Source organism: Bemisia tabaci, chromosome 6 (assembly GCF_918797505.1).
Source record: "Bemisia tabaci chromosome 6, PGI_BMITA_v3".
In the NCBI taxonomy this organism is placed as follows: Eukaryota; Metazoa; Arthropoda; class Insecta; order Hemiptera; family Aleyrodidae; genus Bemisia; species Bemisia tabaci.
Window position 1 is genome coordinate 8,803,444 of NC_092798.1, and position 21,563 is coordinate 8,825,006.

Here is a 21,563-nt window from a genome sequence, read left to right on the forward strand (position 1 = left end):
GTCACCACGCGAACGGGTGGCGATGTTGACGAAAACGACCGAATGCAACTATTCTTGCTCTAGGGATGTCCATGTTGCATATACGGTAATTTGAAGGCGCTCTGTAAGTTTTAATTCAGCAACTATTTCTGCTTGAGTTATTATTGCATGAACGAAACATGGAAGGCGTCTCGGCTACGTTTTACAGCACATCATTAATACAATTTTAAATGTGAAAAAAATATTCAACGAGTATTTTTATAAATTTACGGATTATATCATGAGACGTTTTAAAACTTTATAATTATCACCACGTGCAACGCAAAACGTCATTTTAAATTCTTTGGAAACCATGTATCATAGCAGTAAAATTTGTGTACCTTGGGACAGGTTTTTTTTTACAGAGTTCTTTCTCAAATACTATCAAGAACTTAACCTGAAAATTTGAGTTGCATGGGTAAAACAGTTTTTATTTTATAAAGTATAAAGTTTCAAAAAACGCGGGAAAATCATGATGGAATTACGGCGTTCTCGCTTAGCACGGCAGTTATCCTCTTTCACGTTTCAAAGTCGTTTTAGAAACGTTGTAGTTTTCCCCCGTTCTAAGGAAACGTTACAAAAAAATCGTACCGCTTTCAACGATCCTTCAAAAAATATTTTAAGCGTATCATGCTCCTAGGGTGGGCCCACCTGTTTCTGCGTGATATTTCGACGACGAAACGTTCTCACGGTGCTAAAACCTTCCTCCGCTCGGCTGTCCGTTAGAATCCGAACCGAATTGAAAAAAAATCTCCCAACTACAAGTTTTCTTCATTAAACGTTTAAAATTACTGGAAGCCAGAAGACACGGCGAACGTGCCCATACGCAAACCGGGACGTCCCAACACCAGGGTCACACCGGGAGGACCCGTCAGCGGCGTGGCGTGCTTTGCGATACATCGATTGATCTGACATTTAAACCTACGGAAAAGGATCGCTACCTCAATAATCGATTTTTCACCATAGCTTCAAATGGGAAAATTTCGATAATCGATCTCACGCCTCGCCACCGAGACCCGTCCGACAGGATAGCGCGCGTTAATTTCAATGACACAGTCTCCCTGGTCATCTCACCTCACGTCCCCAATACCGTTGGACGATCCCCGCTAGAATTCGGTCTCCTCGCATTGCACTTGTCCCGGGTAACACATACCGCGCAGGCACAATGTTCCACCCCCCCCCCCCCCGGCGGAATTAATTATTTAACACGTTCGCATACGCGCGAAGAGCCCCGTTCGTCCCATAAGTTTTCCGCGTCCCATTGCGCTGTGTTGGTGTGTAAGTGCGTCCGTGTTGGTGTGTAAGTTACACTTTTAAGTACACGTTAAACAGACACAATTAATTCTGCATGAAGTATTCGCGGTGCTTGAGATTTTTCCCATGTGGGAGATTAATTGTGAGTGCGTCGCGCCGCACGCACAATCGCGCATCCGCGTCGTGTTTCGATAGTCGAGTTGCGCTGTTTTGATTTAGCGTGGCGGTATCATAATTAATTCGTGGCGAGGTTTTGCATAAGAGATCCGTCGAAAGAATTCAGATGGGCAGAGTGAGCGATGAGGCCTATATGTCTCTGCCCTCTCGGAACGCATGACTCATGGCGGCCACGGCAATGCAAATAGAGCGAATTCGGTATGAAAAATTAATTATATCTATTTATGTGAGCGCGGATAGTATGTACGCCGTACACGGGCGCGCACGAACAGAATGAGGTTATGAGCGTATTTATCATTTTTACTCGACTGACATATGTTCGCCGACCGGGATTTACTGGGAACCATCGAGAGGTATTTTTATACATTTATTGGTATCGTTTCTTCGTGTGATGTATGTGAAATTGGTGCAGCGTTGGTTGTTCTGCATTTTGAGTGTTACGTGCGCACGTACTTATGGGACTGAAAGATCAAACGGATATTTTATGGGTTTATAATGCAGTAGAATCAGATGAACACAGTTGAAGATAATCATTTCCGGCATTTGCACTCACTTACACTGGGAAAAAAACACATTGGATCTTGAGTCCAGACTCTTAAAAACATCATCGAAAAGAAGAAGTACTCTCGATTCAATCGAATTTTTGCTTAAATCAAGAACCAAGCCTCTTAATTTGAGCGGATTTCCTTTTGATTTAAGCAAAAATCTGATTGAATCAAGAGTACTTTTTCTTGTCGATGTTTTTAAGAGTCTGGACTCTAGATACAATGTGTTTTTTTTTCCCCAGTGTCCTTTGTTTAAACCAAAAAACCGTTAGCATACGTCGCACAGTGGGTTGAGTCCATTAGAGAGGTCGGACATAAAATTTTTGACTAAAACTGCAAATTTTGATGTCTATTTCGTCACATTTTAAATTTCAAGGGGTGTCCCTAGGAAAAAATTTCACGAGGAAACCAATGGAACTACTTTTAGAACCTGAAAATTTTTTATGAACGGAATTATGGGCGTTTAAAGTTTCTAAATTTTGTCCGACCTCTCCAATTGACTCGATCCACCGTGCGCCGTCGTCTGTGTCTGCACAATAAAGACCGGGCTTTTCAGCAAAAAAGGTAATCAGATGTTTCAACTATGGCGTTCGAGACTACGGATCAAAATCAATAGATAAAAATGCCGCTTTATCTTTGCTTAAAACGACCATGTTGGAAACAGCATGTTGAGATCGTATAGTTGGCGAAAAAGGGAAAGTGTAAGTATACCCGCGGATGCAAAAAATTCGAACGTGTTACCCAGTCGCGTGACGTGCTTTATGATGTATTGATAATCCCCCATTTGAAGCCATAGTAAAGAATCGATCATCAAGGTGTTCGCTACGAACACCTTATTCTACGATCCTTTTCTACAGGTTTAAATGACAGATTAATCGATATATCGCAAATCACGCCACGCCACTGGTTACAAACTGCACGGATCACTCTAAGGAGTCGTTTTCAAGACTTTTTCGATGCGTCCCTTGCCATCCTGATTCACGTGCAATCCCACTCAAGGAATTAATGTCTATTTACTAAGCTTAATATATTTTGCCCGCAACAGACCCATTATGGAATCGCAAAACGCCACACAGACTTGTGTCTTCTTAAGGGTGATTTACATCTGAAAATCGCAAACTTGATCACAAGTGTAAATGCAAAAAATGCGGGAAAACATAGTAAATAAAAAAGTAAACTTAATTGTAAAATCAACAATTCTTTTTGGAAGTAGTTTTATAGCTCTTAAAAATGTACAATCCTGATGCAACACAGTAATTGAAATATTAAAGTTTCAGATGCATCACCCTCTTACAATGTGTTTTCGCGTAGAATGAATCATCATTGAAAATAAAAAGTCAAGAGTTTGAGTTGTATTATTGCTGCATAAGCATGCAAGTTTTTTACTTCTTTAAGCGAAGTATGAGTGAGAAATTATCGTGAACCACGTATGTAAAGGGTCACTTGAATTTCAAGTTTACTGATAACCGAACAGTGAATAACTAGGTGGATTTATCCGGAATCAGACTGACTGTCATCAGGTTGTCTAATTTCTTCTCGAGTTGCTTTTATTTTAACAAAGAACTGAACTACAAAAAAAAAAAAAAAATAATTGAAAAAAAAAATTAGACAACATCTAATGTAGTTCTGCTGATCTGACGTTATATCCGTCCAATTACTCAACCAAAAACAAATCTTCACAGAGAGAAATTTCAACACAAAAGTTAGGTTTGTACGGGAATGGAAACACAAAATAAACCCTAGCCCTTGGTTGACACTTTCATAAGAACATGCCAGCTAGTTTTCCTGAAGAAATTTAATAAAAAACGAGTTTTGGATACCGACGTCGCAATCGGAGGGTTGCATCTTTGCAGTCTCTCCATTATTTGCTGTGCTAAATTTAATGCAAACTGTACCAAAATCAACACAAAATTTGTGTTGGTTTTTGTCCCAATTCTTATAAAACCAAAAGTAACACAAGAACACAAATATTTTATCAGTGTTTGTTTGATTGAGTATTGATGATTTCTGGTATTCTTTTCATTTTTCTATTCCCTACACATTTCATATATCGACGGTGTCAGTTGGTAATCACAGAGCTCGGTTTACGACGTCGCAGACTTCCTGTCGTACTTTATTTTTTGAACGGGCAACTACACAACGGCAATTCTTTAAAACTGCCGTGATTTTTCTTCTCTGTGCGAAGAAAATTCCGCAAAAACTTCGAGGAATGATGTCAATCTGTTCTCCTTTAAAAAAATAACATAGAGGCAGAGATTTTCAGACACCGCAAACGGCATGGAGATGGCAAAACCCTCCCGTACACAGGTCCTCTACTTAAAACGCGATTGAACAAAATGAGCAATCCCAGTATTGCCAACTCCAGAAAACCACCTTCCCGAAATGTCTCTTGGTTTCAACCTTCTCCGTTGCACTCCGCATTGGAACGGTGTAAATGAAGGGTTTCCTCGGGGGATTTCTCATCATTCGTCAATTTCTCTCCATTTCTTCTTTTCGTGAGTTCCTCCTGAATCTCCTGCAACGTTTTCCCGCTCGTTTCTATGAAATGGTACTTCGCGAGATACAATCCGAACACTGAGGTAGCCGCGAACAGGAAGAAGTTGATGTACATGCCAATATACCTGTAAAACAAAATCGAAATCAAAATATAAAATTAAGTAACGAAAAGCCAGTGACAGTCACGGGTCTCGATGCTCCGCAATTATACCTTTGATCATTTCATTAATTGATTAAGTTACGAGGATTTACTGTGGCAACTTCCGGGGGAAGCCCCCACACCCCCTTCTAGACTGGGGGGGGGGGTATTCCGTACCCTTTGGATCCCCTTGTTGTGGGAGGGCCAAGCCCCCTCGGAAAATTGACCGAGCTACGCGTATGCCCGTTTAATCCTGATTTATCTCGATTTAGCTGGGTTTATGCCATTTCGTGTCTCCTCATCTCATATTATCCTGATCCATAATGTCTCAATGTCTCATCTTAATGTAACTTAGTGTAAAAGTTCTTCAAAACCTCAAAAACTTTGCAGTGTATCTATTTATGAAAAAATCTGATTTAATTTACCTGATGCAAATGGCAAACAGAGAAGTATTCAAAATAGAGACGAATGCCGACCATATTGTCGTAACCGCGGAAGCGCGTGCCTTAATATTCGAGGGCAGGACCTCCCCTTGATAAAGACTCGGGACAGGTCCCACGCCGAGACAGAAGGAAATCCCATAGAGCAGCAACCCCAAGAACGGCACATAAGTGGTCCCCGAGAGGTCCGAACCTGTACTGTCCAGATAGTACCAAGCACCGGTGATGGTCATCGTGACGATGATACCGACATTGGAAACGACAAAGAGCCATCTCCTTCCAACGCGATCCATCAAGGAAGTCGCAAGAATAGTCGAGATCCAAACTACAACCCCCACGATAAGGGTGCAGGTCTCGGACGTGAAGGGGCCCACGTTTGAAGGGATGATGACGGTCAGGTAGGCGAGCACGGTGAACATCCCGCAGAGCTTCTGGACGGAATAGACGGCCTGGACCCTGATGAGCGCCGCGCGGTAGTTCTCGTTGAGGAAGACGTCTTTGAACGACCCTCGGTTCCTCTTGAAAGTCTCGGCGTACGTCTCGATGGCGTCGAGTTCTTGGCTGACGTCGACGTCGCCGCGGAGCCAGCTAAGGGAGGCTTCTGCTTTTCCGCGTTGGTTTTTCATGATGTAGTAGTAGGGGGATTCGGGGATGAAGAGGAACGCGACGGCGAAGATCAGGCAGGGGATGCAGGAAGCTATGCCGAATGTGGAGTACGACACGTAGGGGCCGATGATGTATTCATAGAGGTTGCCCAAGAGGTACATGCTTATCAGGAAGGAACCAAGGCTGCCTCGAACGTGGGGTTGTAACACCTGGAACAAAATAATTTGGCAGTCGGGTCAACACTGAGAAAAATCTATGGTTTATAAACCTATTAGAGGTAAATATGGAACACCTATAATAGTCGTAAATAAACTAATGATTCTCGGTCTGTGAACCATACTAAGGTCTCTGTACCTAATTAAGGTACCCCGTACCATAACTAAGGTATATGTGCTATTATTATATGTAGAGGTACTACTATTAGTGGTGTTCCATATTTACCTCTAATAGGTTTATAAGCCATAGTTTTTTCTCAGTGAGGCTCAAGGATAAAGAAACCCCAATATTGAGTTAAATTAAGAAACGGTCGACTCAGAAAATTTCGAGAATTGGTTGTTGCAGGAAAATCGCATTGGCTTATTTTAGGAGGGTAACCGTTTTTAGATAGATGTGAACCTTAGTTTCTTAATGTATATTTGATGAGAACCCACTATAGTCCAGGCGCCTGGTAGGTCTACCTGGAATTTTGGGTACACAGCGATTTCTTTGGCTTACTATACGTTTTTTGGGTCACTGAATCCGAATCTGAAGTTTCCTACGCGTATCTGGTGAGCATTTTCCGCCATTTTGAAAAAATAGCCTAAAAAGGCCTTTTTTGCGGTTTTTTTTATATAGCGGCTACGCATAAGAAAAAATCCCGGATTTAGCTAATGTTTTGAATAGCTGACAAAATTTGGAAGAAAATGGTATATGAATATGCTAGGTTTGCTCAAAAATTGAGGAACCTCGGATCTCGGAACTTTGGAACGCTTCGGAACTTAGCTGACCGCGGCGAGCCGGATCACGCGTTAACGGGTGCGCCGCGAAAACGTGAATGGGCGCGATGTTCACGATGCTGTATCTTCCTCAATTTTTAAGCAAACTTAGCATATGTATACACCATTTTCTTCCAAATTTTGTCATCTATTCAAAACATTAGCTAAATCCGGGATTTTTTTCTCATGCGTAGCCGCTACATAAAAAAAACCGCAAAAAAAGGCCTTTTTAGGCCATTTTTTCAAAATGGCGGAAAATGCTCACCAGATACGCGGTAGAAAACTTCAGATTCGGATTCAACGACCCAAGAAACATAAAGTAAGCCAAAAAAATCGCTGTGTACCCAAAATTCCAGGTAGCCTCATTTTTAGCTACCAGGCGGTTGGACTACTAGGAATCGGAGAAGAAAGAGAAGAAGAAAAATAAAAACAGACAAAACACTTTTTTCCTTTTCTGTTTTTCTGTGTCTACTAATTTTCTCTATCTTTTCTCTTTTTTTTTCATCTTTCAACTCATTACAATCTAGAAATCTGAGACCGAACTTAAATTTTCTCGAATCGTACAATTTTAAGAATAACTCTGATATCCTGATCGCACTGTAGCTTCCTTCTGCGAGAGTCGGAACTTGTCACCAGATTCTCTCGTAAAAATTATTTTCATTGTTAACATACGCATGTGAAAGGCAGGGAAATTTTATTTGAAGAAAGTTGTCACACTGTTTCGATTTTTTTTTTTTTTTTTTTTTTTAAGTACCTCAGCATTAAAGGCAGGACAGACGGTAAGAACGCAACCGGTCCAGAGTCCAGCGAAAACCCGCGCGAGGTAGAGCATGTACTCATTGGAGGCGAGGATGACCAACGTCCAATTGGCGATGGAGAAGATGCTGAAAAGGAGGAGGGTAGTTGTCAACACCTCAGCATATTTTCTCCCTTACATTTTTCGATTTCCATTTTTAACTCTAGTTTCAGTCAATCCAGTCCTTATTTTCGACTCTTTCACTTTATCCCTATACAATCTTTAATAATGTCCCATAAAATTAATTACTAGACTTGCAACTGATACCTACATAGATTATAGCCAACCAATCACGCGTAGCCTTGTTGTCTCACCACCCGTGACGTCAGCAAGACTGTATAAGCGTGGGTTGCCTAAAAATCGAGGTCTTTTTACCATCTTACGACCCACGACCCACGTCTCTCTCTCAGGTCTTTTACCATCTTACGACCCACGACCTGTGTAACTCTCTCTTTGGTCTTTTTAACATCCCTATGACCCACAACCCGTGTCTCTTTCTCTCATCGGTTTTATTCCATCAGTAGTGCAACTCTTCACTTCAACTTTAACGCTGTGTAACTTAGTGACATTTAATTTGTGAAATCCGTGATATGTGCCTTCATCACGTCAATACAAGCTATTTCGTCTGAACTCTTGTTTTATCCTTTATCGATCATTCCTTAGTCAGTTTGTCAATCCTGACTCAAAAAGATTGACTGGTGCCGAAATAATTATCTCATCACAAACTTTATAACATGATTAGCGAAACCAATCGTTAATCATTACAGAAAATAAGGACTGGATTGACTGAAACTAGAGTTAAAAATGGAAATCGAAAAATGTAAGGAAGAAAATATGCTGAGGTGTTGACAGTAGTTTTCCTGCCGATGGCGTCCATGGCGATGCCAGCCAGCAGAGGGCCCATCATAATGCCGATGTAGAGGGTGTTGGTGACCCATACTTCTTGAAATAGAGTCAGCCGAATTTTGAGTTCGTTGTTTCGGATTTTTGGGGAAGCGGACGCTGACCAACCCGCGATTGCGCCCACTGTCATTTGACCGACGGAGCCTACACATAAAAATATGGGTTATGGGTCAGTGATCAGGAGCATGAATGTACAAGAATTGCGTCTCGAATATCGATGATCGCAACTCATGGATCGGCCGGCCACAGCCCGTAGGCGCTTACCGAAATCGATAGCCCAAAATCGCAAATGAGTATCGATTGGTTAGCAGCCAAATTTTCAAAAAATGACTTCATTAAAAAATGTGATTAATCTTCTCTGATGAAGTCGCTACCAGTAAAAAATTATTTAAAAAGATTAGGATTAGGATTTTTACTTTAAAACTCCGTCTGAAATGTCACTCTTGAGTGGTAGTCTGCACTTCAAAAACGTGGTCTCCTCACAACTGCAAAGTTCTCAAGAGATTTTAAATAATAATGCATCGTTAATCGCTTGATTAATTTGTAGCCTTCCTCTCTCCTATCATCGACCTCGATGAAAGCCACCCGCTATGGATTGGCAAATTTTTCATAACAGATTTTAAGAGTTGCTCGATTAAAATTGAAATTTTGAAATCGGCATGCTTAGAGATTCGACATTGGGTTGTTTTTTTAAAAATATTGATTCGCGAAAAGTAAAGGCATGGGAAGTGGATAGATGTGTCAGCTGAAAAAAGGTTTTGTTCTACGATTTAAATTTTATGGATTTTTTCAATATTGCAACATCCACTTTTTCTCAGTGGACGCGTTTTTTTGCAAAATGCGTTCACTGCGCTTATAGAAAGTATACTTAGCGCGATGAAATAACTTTGCATTTCACTTGCTTTCTCGAGCTCTTTAAATGAAAATAATCTTCGGTTACGCAAACTTAAAGTTTGGTTTAACGAACACAGAAGCCCATTCGATATCAAACTTTCGATTCGTGCGTCTACAATTTCAAATTTTACGCATCGGTAGAAGAGGATCACTTCCACGAATCGAAAGATCTGTTTGACTGAAGAACGTTAGGTTTGAACTAGCAATAGTTTGGTTTAACAAGCCGAATGGTTCCATCGATGTTGAACAGTTAACGTTGAGCCAACAAGAGCAACATTTTTTCAGTGTGCGGTGAATAACGGAGAATAGATGAATACTTACAGCAAATGGCTGCCAGAGTCTGCCGAAAAATGCTTTTCGACATTTTAAATATGTTCCAGACAACGAAGTTTACACAGGTCTCGTGCAACTGGACGATTTGAGAACTTCCGGGTTATTGCACTTAATCAATCATTGAAATATTTCGTCTCGCGCGCAAACTAGAAACATTACTTACACCAAGTACAATTGATTAACTTGTAAAGTTTCCACAACTGACGATTGGCCCTTATATGTCCAGCATATTTCCGTCGTCGCCTCTGTGTCGTCTCGAATTGAATGAGGGTTTTTTATTGCTATGAATTTTTATAACCGATAAGAAACGGGCTTCTTATCGGTATCGCGGGTTTAGCTGTGTGAACTTCAGTAGTCCAGGCATCTGAGAAAAAAACTCCGGCCGAGGAAGCCGTACTTATGGGCTATATAGATATACTGTCCGCGTTCCGGGCTCAGAGGCCGAAAGTTCCGGGCCTAGCACCCGGAACAATCGAAGCCACGGCTCCAGGACCCGGAACTTTCGGCCTCTGAGTCCGGAATGGACGGTATGTCTATACATTCCGTAACTTTTTTTTCACTGTACGACAGCCCAGAATAGAGCCCGGCAAGTCAAACATTGAGAGCTAGCCAATTTCAGTTTTTTTGGATTTAATTGAGTCCCCTGGTGTCCCAAGAAAAACACTAAAAGATTTGGAGATGAGCTTTCCGATTAAGGGCGGGGAAAGGGCCCAAGATGACCAAAAAAATCGGTTTCTGCGAAATATTTCGAAAAATACGCAGAATAGAGAAAAATATCAAGTCACTGATTTTGTTCCTAACAAAATTTTCTACAAGAATCATGTTCATTTTTTTTATAAATCCCCCTTCCCCCTCAAAACTTGATTTTTCTCCCAAGAATGAACCCAAAATGTCCTTTCTCGGCGGTTTCTCGTATATAACTCGAAAAAGGCAAACTTTTCGAAAACGATGATGTAATAATGCATTTTCCCATAAAATTTTCAAGAGTAATGGTCCAAATACTGTTTCTTTGTGGGACGGTTGGATGCCCCGAGACCCTTCAAAAACGGCAGCAAGTAGGCGCCATGGGCCGTCGCGCCTCGAGGCGGTTTCACCGCAGCTGCAGCGATCGGACAATTGGGTCCTTCCAATCCTCATGAATTTATGCTGCAAAATAACTATTTCATCGGCGTTGTTACGGACAAAAGTATGTATTCAATGAACACCATACGACATAAGGTATCAAAACATTTTGTTATAAACTTTACTGTACATAACTTACTTTACATACACTTTACTTTACATAAACTGTAACTAGAAAATATAATTTTCTATTTTCCTCCCTATTTCCCTCTCAATGATGAGACTTCAAATTGTGTTTAAAATCACCCACTTGCACGCAGGTATGTTATAATACGCCGACGCGTGTCGTTCCAACCGGTGGAACGTCATCAGCGCAACTGGTTTTGTTCCTTTCCGGATCAGATGACCGGCGCCTGTTCCTCCTATCTACTCTATCCAAAATTGTAAACATAGAATTGTAAGTTAAATGAGTGGTTGTATTTACTATTCGCATACAGTTCTGCGAAGAAAGAGAGTATTGTAAAAACGCGGATGAACAAAATATGGGAGCTCAGTATTGCCAACTTCAGAAAAACACCACTGATCATTCGTCGGTCCACTTAGCATCCTTCTCGAAATGTTTCTTGGTTTCAACCTTCTCCGTTGCATTTGGCATCGGAACTGTGTAAATGGTTGGTTTTGCATTTACGGGGGACTTCTTGTCATCCGTGAATTTCCCTCGATGCCGTCTTTTCATGAGTTCTTCTTGAATCTCTTGTAGCGTCTTCCCGCTCGTTTCTATGAAATGGTACTTCGCGAAGTACAATCCGAACACTGAGGTGGCCGCGAACAGGAAGAAGTTGATGTACAGGCCAATATACCTGGAAATCAAAATAATAATTGAAACATGTAACATATCATAATAAGAAACGATAACCAAAACATGTAAAATAAAATGTTAAATAAAATATTATAATATGTAAGCTCAAATGACTGATGAAATTTAAATTGAAAAAAAGGTGGCAAAATCAATTGGAAGTAAAAATGAGGGGCTTAGAGGGCAAGGCGCATAACGGCAGTTTTTGAAAAAATTAAGATATTCATGACCTCAACTAATTAGACTAGTTTGAAAGTATATTCTGTGAGAAATTCTCAACTAAAACCCAACTCTAAAGCATCAAAAAATGAGCTTAAACTGCGTTTCTACCATGAGGCTCCATGTACTTTTGCAATTTAAACACGTATTTCTAGAAATAGCAATAACTGCACTTAAGCGCCTTGTCCTCCACACCCCTCGCATAAAAAATGCGAAAATTTCTGAGGTAGATTCGTCGTTTTTCGAATGAAGGAACGTAACCATTCCAAGGTTGCAAATTGACACAAATAATTCAATTTTTTAAAGGGTGCACTTGTGCAATTTTGTCAAATTTTTTTTTCTGATTTTTAAACAGAATCAGAGGAAAAATCAGTAAAATGATAAGAAAATGCAATTATCAGTTAGAAATTCCCAAGATTCTCCTGATAAAAATGACATTTTCGAACATAAATTTGGCAACGTTGAAATTTAGTTGCGTTTTTTTGCAAGGAACTTGACGGATTGTGAAGTTAGGGGTGGATTTTTGTACTTTCTGAATTTTTTTTCTTCGGTAAATTTTCAACCAAGACGGAACGTTTGTCTCGTCTCAGAAAATATTAACAATACTTTCATTTAAAAACATCTGATTCAATTTACCTGATACAAATGGCGAACAGAGTCGTATTCAAAATAGAGGCCCATGCCGAGCACATCGTTGTAACCGTGCAAGCGCGAGCCTTAATGTTTGAGGGCAGAATCTCCCCTTGGTAAAGGGTAGGAATAGGCCCCAGGCCGAGACAGAAGAAAATCCCATATATCAGCAACCCCAAAAACGGCACATAAGTAGTCTCCGAGAGATCCAAATCCGTACTGTCCAAATAGTACCAAGATCCAGTAATTGTCATCGTAACGATGATGCCGACGTTAGAGATTACGAGGAGCCTCTTCCGACCGATTCGATCCATGAGGGAAGCCGCGAGGGTGGTCGAGATCCAAAGAACGACCCCCACGATAAGGGTGCAGTTCTCAGACGTGAAAGGGCCTACGTATGGAGGGATGATGACGGTCAGGTAGGCGAGCACGGTGAACATCCCGCAGAGCTTCTGGAGGAAGTAGATGGCCTGGACGTTGATGAGTGCCGCGCGGTAGTTCTCGTTGAGGAAGACGTCTTTGAACGACCCTCGGTTTCTCATGAACGCCACGGCGTACGTCTCGATGGCGTCGAGTTCTTGGTTGACGTCGACGTCGCCTCGCAGCCAGCTGAGGGAGGCCTCTGCTTTTCCGCGTTGGTTTTTCATGATGTAGTAGTAGGGGGATTCGGGGATGAAGAGGAACGCGACGGCGAAGATCAGGCAGGGGATGCAGGAGGCAATACCGAATGTGGAGTATGACACGTACGGGCCGATGATGTATTCGTAGAGGTTGCCTAAGAAGTACATGCTCATCAAAAAGGAGCCCAGGCTGCCGCGGACGTGGGGTTGTAGTACCTGGAACAAGATAATTTGTCGGCCGGGTTAAGAAAAAAGTAACCTTAAGATAAAGTGGACTACTTTTTGCAATAAGGAACTACTATTTGGACGTATTTCTGCCAAACGAAACTATGTGCATTATGACATGAGCCCTGTTTTATGCATATTTCCTTACGGGTCTCAGGGCTCATGTCTTAATGCACATAGTTCCGTTTGGCAGAAAAACGTCCATTTCTAGTTCATCCATAAAAGCACCTATCTGCACGGTGAGACGCTTCCAGGACTTTATGTCCACCTACCTTTCATCCATTAAATAAATGTCCACCGCTATTTATGTCCACTAAACGTTAAGTCCAGTCTTTATTAAGTCCACATGATTTAATGTCCAACCATGAATATGTCCAAAATTGTCCAAATTGTGGACATGTTAGGTCCATATTTTTTTCTTCTCATTTAAATGACAGGAACCACCTCGAAAATAAATGCATACCACTACTACCTTCATTTTTAAAAACATTTCATTCATGAATCAAGTCATGAAAGAGAACAGACTCTAAGAGTAGATAAAAACATATGTTCATGTGTACACTGTACGGATATGATGAGATGAAAACCAAAGCGATAGCCTAGGAAACGCTTCAATGCCAATTTAAACATTTTTCAGTGACAGATGCAGTAAAAATTGAAAGTCCTCTTTAACTAGTTATTTCGTGCGCCTTCAATCTTGTAGGATACTGTGCAACGCCTCTGACGCGAAATAGTTGCTTAAAGCGTTGCGGCGCGGTAGGCAACCGGCGTGACACGCGCATAGGCGCCTACAAACCTAACGGGATACTTCACGCGTTGCGCAATGCGTGAAGTATTCCGTTAGGTTTGTAGGCGCCAGTGCACGTTCTGCGCTGCTAACACGTCGCTCCGCTCTGTGTTAGGCTCTAATATTTAAACTCTAGGAATCAGCGTTTTTCAACTCATGATTTAAAAATGTTTGCACTATCTGCATTAATTATTCCCTTTTAAACTGATGAAAAATAAATATGTACTAGTGGAAAATATAATGTGTTTTTTGTAAATATAATAGTGGTTTCGTGTCAAATTTAATGATTTCCAAAGCATTCAAATTTATTATTTTATGTTTTGGACTTTTACTGTGCTGCAGCGTGGTGTAAGCGCAACTAAACGCTCAAGATTGAACGTATTTGACTCAAGGAGGTCGATGTACAAATAAGTTAAAAAGAAAAAATTGCGTGCCTCTTAGTTTTTTTCCTCTTTTATTAATTTTTGTATAGTTTCTTTCATCACAACTACGGCTCATTGAGATTCATATAGATGCCATTGCTTGGAATAGGTTTTACAAATATTTACCACGTTTTAAAAATGTAAATGTTTTTAAAATGAAGTAATCAATTTCATTAAAAAAAAGAATGTACATCTCAGGCATATTTTATATCGGAAATTTCAAGGGTAGAAATGAAACCAAGTATTTACCAAAAACAATTTGAAAAGACGAATCAAAAGAAGAAATTAACATTTCATTTAAAATATGAGTTACGATAACAACACCTCGTTCTCTCTTAATTTTCTCATTTCGATAATGTCAATATAATTTTACACACGGACTAAAATAGGTACATTTGTGGACTTAACATAGTGGACGTTTATGTAATGGACTTAACAATAGTGCGGGCTTTAGAACTGTGGACGAAAAGTCTGTGGACGTAAAAAAAGTGGACATAAAGCCCGTGTACCATCTTCTCGTTTTTCTCTTTGCTCCTCTTCCTTCTTTCTTTTACATCTTTGCCTCCCGATTGCAAAAAATTTTGGAAATTGGCCACCTAGCATTGACTTGCCTTGATTAGCCAAACTTTTAGAATAGCTCAGATTGCACTCAAACTTTCTTGAATAGCATCTTCACTCCTCAATTACTTAAAAAATCAGGAAATTTTAAAATTTAAAGGATATTTGGACGATTTGAATCGAAAGGAGCCATATCCATCCTGAAATGAGCCCCTACATTCATAAGAATACATGCACGACTGGGCTCATGCAACAATGGATGCAGTTTCTTTTCATTTAAATGCGTTCCGTTTCATCCAGTATCTATGAACTCTTTCTCATTCATTGACAGTATACTTTGATTTTTTTTTTTTAAAAAAAAAAGTACCTCAGCAAGAAAAGCAGGACAGACGGTAAAAACGCTGCCAGCCCAGAGTCCGGAGAAAACCCGCGCGATATAGAGCATGTACTCATTCGAAGCGAGGATGACCAACGTCCAGTTGGCGATGGAGAAGATGCTGAAAAGGAGGAGGGTGGTTTTCCTGCCGATGGCGTCCATGGCGATGCCGGCCAGCAAAGGGCCCATCATGATGCCCACGTAGTAGGTGTTGATGACCCATGCCTCTTGGAAAAGAGTCAGCCGAAAGTTGAGCTCGTCGTTTCGGATTTTTGGGAAAGCGGACGCTGACCAACCCGCGATTGCGCCCACCGTCATCGGACCGATGGAACCTGCACATGGAAGTTTGTGTCACTGGTTAGTGGTTAGGAACATGGACGTCCAAGAATTGCGTTTAGGTTGGTGAAACCCAAGAAAAAGCAACATACCCATGCTGCCTTTTATAGCAAAAATGTCGTATCTCCATTCCAGTTTGGCACATTTTTTTTAGAAAAAATGTTCCTTTACAAGAGAAGCTGTAACTATGCGTCATCTGCAATTTTTGAATAACTGTGTTGTACCATTTGGAGGTTCCAACAAAAATATAAGGCAAAGAGGTGACTAGGTTTCCTAGAAACGGAGAATTTTGTCTGAAAAAGAATTTTAAAATCTGGAATTGAGTTATGGCGTTCTTTTGGACGGGAGTATGAATGAGCTCCAAAACTTCCTCTCTCAACATCGGAAAATAGCGACTTTTTTTAAACAGAAATATTCTCGAATATGACGTCAAGAGGATGTCCTCTTGAATACGAAAAAAATTCCTTGAATCAAGCAAGATTTTACTTGCTATGAGTAAATATCTTCCAATCATATCAATTCTACTGTGCCAATTTTTATTCTGAGAAGCGAATTTGAGAATTTGACGCTATATTATATTGGTTTTATTGTGGTTTGAAAAATAAACATCCGCGAGAATTTTTAAATTTTGCAATTGAGATATAGGGAGTTCCAAAAAAAATGCCATCGATGTAATAAAATTGAAAGGCGTTTATTCTTAAGCAGTAGAATTCTCCAAAAGTGACTTGATTAGTTGTGTAATGTCTTTTCTTTGATGAATTTGGCGCCAGTAAGAAAGTAGGGAGTGAAAAGATTAGAATTTTGACAATAAACCTCTTCAAAGTTGCTCTTGAGTAGTGGTACCATGAAGGTCATCCTTGTTGCAATTAATTATATTTGTCGATCAAGTTAAGATATCTTGGAACTCAAGGCATGATATTATGTCATGAAAAGTGCTGAAATCCGTGCCTTCTTTTTATCGGCGCGAGTGAGTTTTCTAGACGTTTGCTATCTGCACTTCAAAACCATCGTCTCCTCACAACTGCAAAGTTCTCAAGAGTTTTAAATTATATTTCATTTTCAATCTCTCAATAAACCGTTCCCTCCTTATTCCGTTCATTCACCGAAAAAAATAATATGCTGTTTTAGCATCTAGGATGTCAAAAATGTGTCTGGTGATCCCAAGATGCTGCCTTTACTGCCCCCGCAGTTAATTTTACATCCTGTGAATGCAAATTCAACTGCGGGGGCAGTAAAGGCAGCATCTTGAGATCACCAGACACATTTTTGACATCCTTGATGCTAAAACAGCATATTATTTTTTTCGGTGTTGGCCTCGATGATGGCATTTAACGACTCGCCGTGGAATGGCCAACTTTTATAACAGGTTTTAAGGGTTTCTCACTTAAAATTGAAACTTTTTAAATCAGTATGCCTGGATATTTACTCTCGGGTTGTTTTCTGAACATCATCCACTTGTGAACAATAAAGTCATGGGGAATGGAAATATGTTAAGTTTGTACGTTATGAAACTGAATAATGCTTCTATTCACTGGACTTTACGGCGCTACACCAAAGGTTTGAACTGTTCCCATTCCTTCAACTTCATAGATACAGTCAAGCGTCTTTACACCCCAGATGTCTTGACTTCGAAAACAAATAGCGATAGCTCCATATTGAAAAAAAAAAATAAAGAAAAAGTCGGTAAATTTCACAAAACGCTCAGTCTTTAGTATACCTCAAATCTTTCAGTTGATTTAACTGAAATAAAGTTGGCTATCCCAAACTTTCAACTTCCATTAAATTGAAAAAAGGTCTCTTCATGTGACTTAAAAATAGAATTTTCTATATTGAGCTTTTCATTTTTCTCAGTGGACGCATCTCTACGCACGCGTCCGTTTATACGAAGTTGATATTCCTGGCGCGAATGAGAAAACTTGTTTTCTCGTGGTCACCTGTTAAAAATAATCTTCGGTTACGCGAACCTAAAGCTCGGTTTGACAAACTCAGATGCCCATCCGATACCAAACTTTTGATTCGTGTGTCCACAACCTCAAATTGTATGCATTCGTAAAAGAGGATCGCTCCCACGCACAAACCGAGGAGATCTGGATTACATTTTGCAATAAGGAACCATTATTTCTGGCCCATTTTATAAACAACAAACATACCAATGTTTTCCTATGCAGGTATGTGCTTTTATGGGAGAGCCAGATAGTGGTTCCTTATTGGAAAATGTAATCCATCTGATTGACGTGCCGAGAGTTTGGTTTGACAGAGCAATAGTTTGGTTTGACACCGCACTGGAAAAAAAAAACACATTGGATCTAGAGTCCAGACTCTTGAAAACATTGACAAGAAAAAGGACTCTTGACTCGATCAGATTTAAGCTTGAATCAAAAGGAAATCCGCTCAAATGAAGAGGCTTGGTTCTTGATTAAAGCTTGATTGAATCAAGAGTATTTTTTCTTGTCGATGTTTTTAAGAGTCTGGACTCTAGATCCAATGTGTTTTTTTTCCAGTGTGAAAAGTTCAATCGACGATGAACACTTCAAATTGAGCGAAAGTCCAGTTTTTCTCAGTGCACGATGAATACATAAATACTTACAGCAAAAGGCTGCCAACGTCTGCCGGAAGATACTTCTCGACACTTTAAACATGTTGCACACATTGAAGTCTACGGAAGTCACTCACAAGATACAACTGGCAAATTCCACGATTTGCAGTTTTTCAATTCAATTAATCACTGGGATATTCTGACTCACGCTCAAACTCGAAACAATAACGGCACCGAGGACAATTGATTGACTTGTGAAGTTTCCACAACTGACTATTTCCCCACATATTCCCGTCGTCGCGTCCGTAGCGTTTCGGATAGAATGAGCTCAAGTTCATCGGTGATGGTTCTCAAGTCGTCCAAAGCCCAGTTTACACCGAACGTGACGTCAACAACTCACGATGACGTCACTCAGCATCGAAAGAACCAATCGAGAACCGGCCCTCAAAGTACGAAACTCCGATCGACGAATCACATGCTGGCGCTAAGCTGTCAACTATTTTCAGCCAAACTGGCGGGATTCTTATCGGTTTCACGTGATTGGTTGTGTGAATCTTAGTTCGATATTCGCGGTGTTGATCCGTCTCGAACAAATGTCACGGTCCTTTCTAAATCGATAAGTAGTGGGCGTGGAATCTAGCAAAACATTGGTTATCTTATCTTCTAGGCCCTCTCGACGCACTAAGTATCCGAATTCGCATTACACCATGAAAGTAATTGTACATTGCTCGGAATCGTAGCCAACAAGGCAAAGTCATTAGTGCGTGCTAAGACAACACCACCCCATCCTACCCCCCCCCCCCCCCGCTCCACCCCAAAAAATAAACGAGTTTTGTCTTTGAAAATGTCAATGCTAGAATTTTCAGGATACTTATCCTTCGTGTGATTTATTCCTCTAACCTTGTACCTCAATCACTGCCTGTGCTGCCGTCCTCAGCAAAAATGCCGCAACTCCATTCTAGATTTTTTCTGCTCTTTACCGAAAAACCAACGACCATTTATCCTTCATGGTTCTAATTGGCCTGGTTACAGTTACACACTCAAATTTCCGTCAAGTTCCGATCAAAATGATGACCAAGATGGCGGTCGAGAGTTATCTAGATTGATCAGTAAACTTATTAAAAACAGCGTGTTGATTGAAATAAGCATGAAATAAGCACGGTTGTGTGGAAATCAGATGAAGGATGAGCCCCACAGCTCCATCATCTACCATCAAATTTTTGCAGGCCGCAGAAATTTGATGGTGGATGGTGCGTACCAGTCACCATTTGATCGGAAATTGATGGAAATTTGAGCGTGTAACCAGCACATAAGATAACTGCGGAATCTCTTTGAGAATTCAAATTTACAAAATGAAGCATCTTCGTGATCAGGTTTTCTTGCAATAGAACAGTATGTGCGGAAGAAAAATGCAAAGTGTTGATTGGAGTTACGGCGTTGTTGCCGTGGACGGCCGTATGATACTGTAATCGATGTTATTTTACGCAGAGGCATTTTCAGAAAAAGCTTCAAAGTTGTCTTTACGAGAGATTCTCTTTTTTTCTTTTATCCGTAATTCATAACCAGTATACAAGATGAAGTTGTATCAGGCTGGATGCCTTCAATAAACCATCCACTGGTAGGTATTTTCCAGTGGGACTTTGATAAGAAGAAATGTCTGTACTCTTGAAAGTTTTACCGTATGTGCTTATATACTGTTTTTTAAATTTTAACTATTGTTCCAGAAAACTCATTTTAAAGTAGCGCGAAGTTTGTAGAGGCTGGAAAATTGATAGCAGTCCTATCTAAAGAAAGGGAAATAAAAAGACATAGAATAAGCGAAACTATCTTTATTGTACAATAGAATGAGCATGCAAGAAGGCCCGGAAAATCGGGATCAAGAAAAAATATTATCCCCGAATTGACTATTGGGAAAGAGGGATATGATAAGTATTACATAAAGAACTCTGTAATTTTGTTTATCTTCATTTCTGATTCCTTTCTCTGTCTGAAGTTACCGTGAATCTTAGAACGAAAACTTCGAACAAATAAAATCGCGAAAAATTGGATTGATGTTTAATTTTAAGTTCCCAATTTGCATGCGTTCCTTCAGACCATTTATTGGAACAACCAAAGATTCTTGGTATCTTAACATACGTTCTGATTCTTTGAGGTGATATTACTGCATTCAGTTTTCAGCCGGAAAGAAAATATTTATGTAAAAGGAAACACGTTTTGAAAAGTTTCCAGAATATAAGAACTCCCTTTTCTAAACTTATTAATTCTCATTGTGATCAAAATCATCGGGATAATTATTGTATAAGCCTGAGTTTTTTCTCTTATCATTTACGAAGCGTATTTATGTAACACTTTCGGCCTGCTTTTCCAAGGGTCACTTATAGTTCAAGTTTCTTGTTTAGTTTATTTAATGAGCTTATTGAATAATTATACGAATTGAGAGCACGCGCTGCGGTCATTTTTAGCATCCCATTCTAACGTCTCCATGTATCTATTAAAAGGCGCATTTTAACATACTTCAATCCTGAAAAACTACAAAATGCATAGGCGGTAAGAAAAGGAGTCTTTAATTCATCAGGTATAGGGACAACTTATGAATATTTTTCTATCGGCAGTTTTACACGTCTATTCCCTAGAATTTTGGTAAATCTAACCAAACTTGGACCAAATTATGCAATCAACGACAAATGCTGGTTCATCTGGTGAGATCACCTTTCTGTATAGGGGAACTAATGGCACATACGTTGTTTCCAAGATGAGCCAGAAATAATCGCTCGCAATTTTGCAAAACGTGGCTCAATAATCAATCCCAGAGACAAAAATTGAAAAAAATTTCATCAAAAACGGGATTTCAAGGTACTAGGGGCTTATGGGGCTGCTTCGCAGCCCCTTATTTTTCCTGTACACTTTTCACTTTCACACGTTTTTTTTTTTTATTTATTTTCATTTAATTTTCTGTTTTGTCTTTGAATCGGGTCTATAATTATTTTTTTGAGAGAATAAATATAACAAATGTTTTCAAAAATTGTAATTTTATTTAGTAAACTTTAAACTAAAATTTTGTTTTAATCTTCATACAAAATTATTTTTTAGGTTTTACATTTGTTTTCAAACTAATTTTAAAGAAGATCTTTTTTTATTTTTTAAATACTTTGCTTTTTTTTCGATTAAATTGTTGATTCTTCTTTTGCCATTTCTGTCCTGCTTTTCTTCCTATATTTCCTACAACTTTGCTCTTCTTCTTTCCTCCTTTTATCTTTTCTTTTTTTGCTTCTTCTTTTTCTTCTTCAGTAACTGTTCCTTCTGGTTCTTCTTCTTTTTCTGCTCCTGTTTTAACTTCATCTAATTTTTCCGCTTTTTCTTC

General features: G+C 39.8%; 2 protein-coding genes across 3 annotated transcripts; both read right to left on the reverse strand.

Annotated features, from left to right (window-relative positions):
• Nucleotides 1-1,330: 1,330 nt before the first annotated feature.
• Nucleotides 1,331-10,644, reverse strand: LOC109034545 (facilitated trehalose transporter Tret1). 2 transcript variants are annotated; one of them, XM_019047763.2, is made up of 4 exons: nucleotides 9,564-10,644; nucleotides 7,404-8,492; nucleotides 5,055-5,884; nucleotides 1,331-4,615 (listed from the first exon to the last, which is right to left on the reverse strand). In XM_019047763.2, the coding sequence occupies exons 2-4, from the start codon at nucleotides 7,479-7,481 to the stop codon at nucleotides 4,390-4,392; spliced, it is 1,134 nt and encodes a 377-aa protein (XP_018903308.2). In that variant the 5' UTR covers nucleotides 7,482-8,492; nucleotides 9,564-10,644; the 3' UTR covers nucleotides 1,331-4,389. The 2 variants fall into 2 exon arrangements, with proteins under 2 accessions (XP_018903308.2, XP_072157287.1); XM_072301186.1 differs by lacking the exon at nucleotides 7,404-8,492.
• A 145-nt stretch (nucleotides 10,645-10,789) lies between these two features.
• LOC109034531 (facilitated trehalose transporter Tret1) lies at nucleotides 10,790-18,635 on the reverse strand. Its single transcript, XM_019047740.2, has 4 exons — nucleotides 18,254-18,635; nucleotides 15,322-15,662; nucleotides 12,349-13,178; nucleotides 10,790-11,497 (listed from the first exon to the last, which is right to left on the reverse strand). Exons 1-4 carry the CDS (start codon nucleotides 18,303-18,305, stop codon nucleotides 11,221-11,223), a joined length of 1,500 nt encoding a protein of 499 aa, XP_018903285.2. The 5' UTR covers nucleotides 18,306-18,635; the 3' UTR covers nucleotides 10,790-11,220.
• Between the last annotated feature and the right edge of the window lie 2,928 nt (nucleotides 18,636-21,563).

Bases quoted from the DNA above. Each gene is read 5' to 3' on its own strand.
- LOC109034545 (XM_019047763.2), bottom strand. From the start codon at position 7,481: ATGCTCTACCTCGCGCGGGTTTTCGCTGGACTCTGGACCGGTTGCGTT. The intron at 5,885-7,403 runs GTACTTAAAAAA...ATTTTGTTCCAG, and splicing joins GTCCTGCCTTTAATGCTGAG to GTGTTACAACCCCACGTTCG. The intron at 4,616-5,054 runs GTAAATTAAATC...TTTGTTTTACAG, and splicing joins CTGTTTGCCATTTGCATCAG to GTATATTGGCATGTACATCA.
- LOC109034531 (XM_019047740.2), bottom strand. From the start codon at position 18,305: ATGTTTAAAGTGTCGAGAAGTATCTTCCGGCAGACGTTGGCAGCCTTT. The intron at 13,179-15,321 runs GTACTTTTTTTT...ATCTTGTTCCAG, and splicing joins GTCCTGCTTTTCTTGCTGAG to GTACTACAACCCCACGTCCG. The intron at 11,498-12,348 runs GTAAATTGAATC...TTTGATTTCCAG, and splicing joins CTGTTCGCCATTTGTATCAG to GTATATTGGCCTGTACATCA.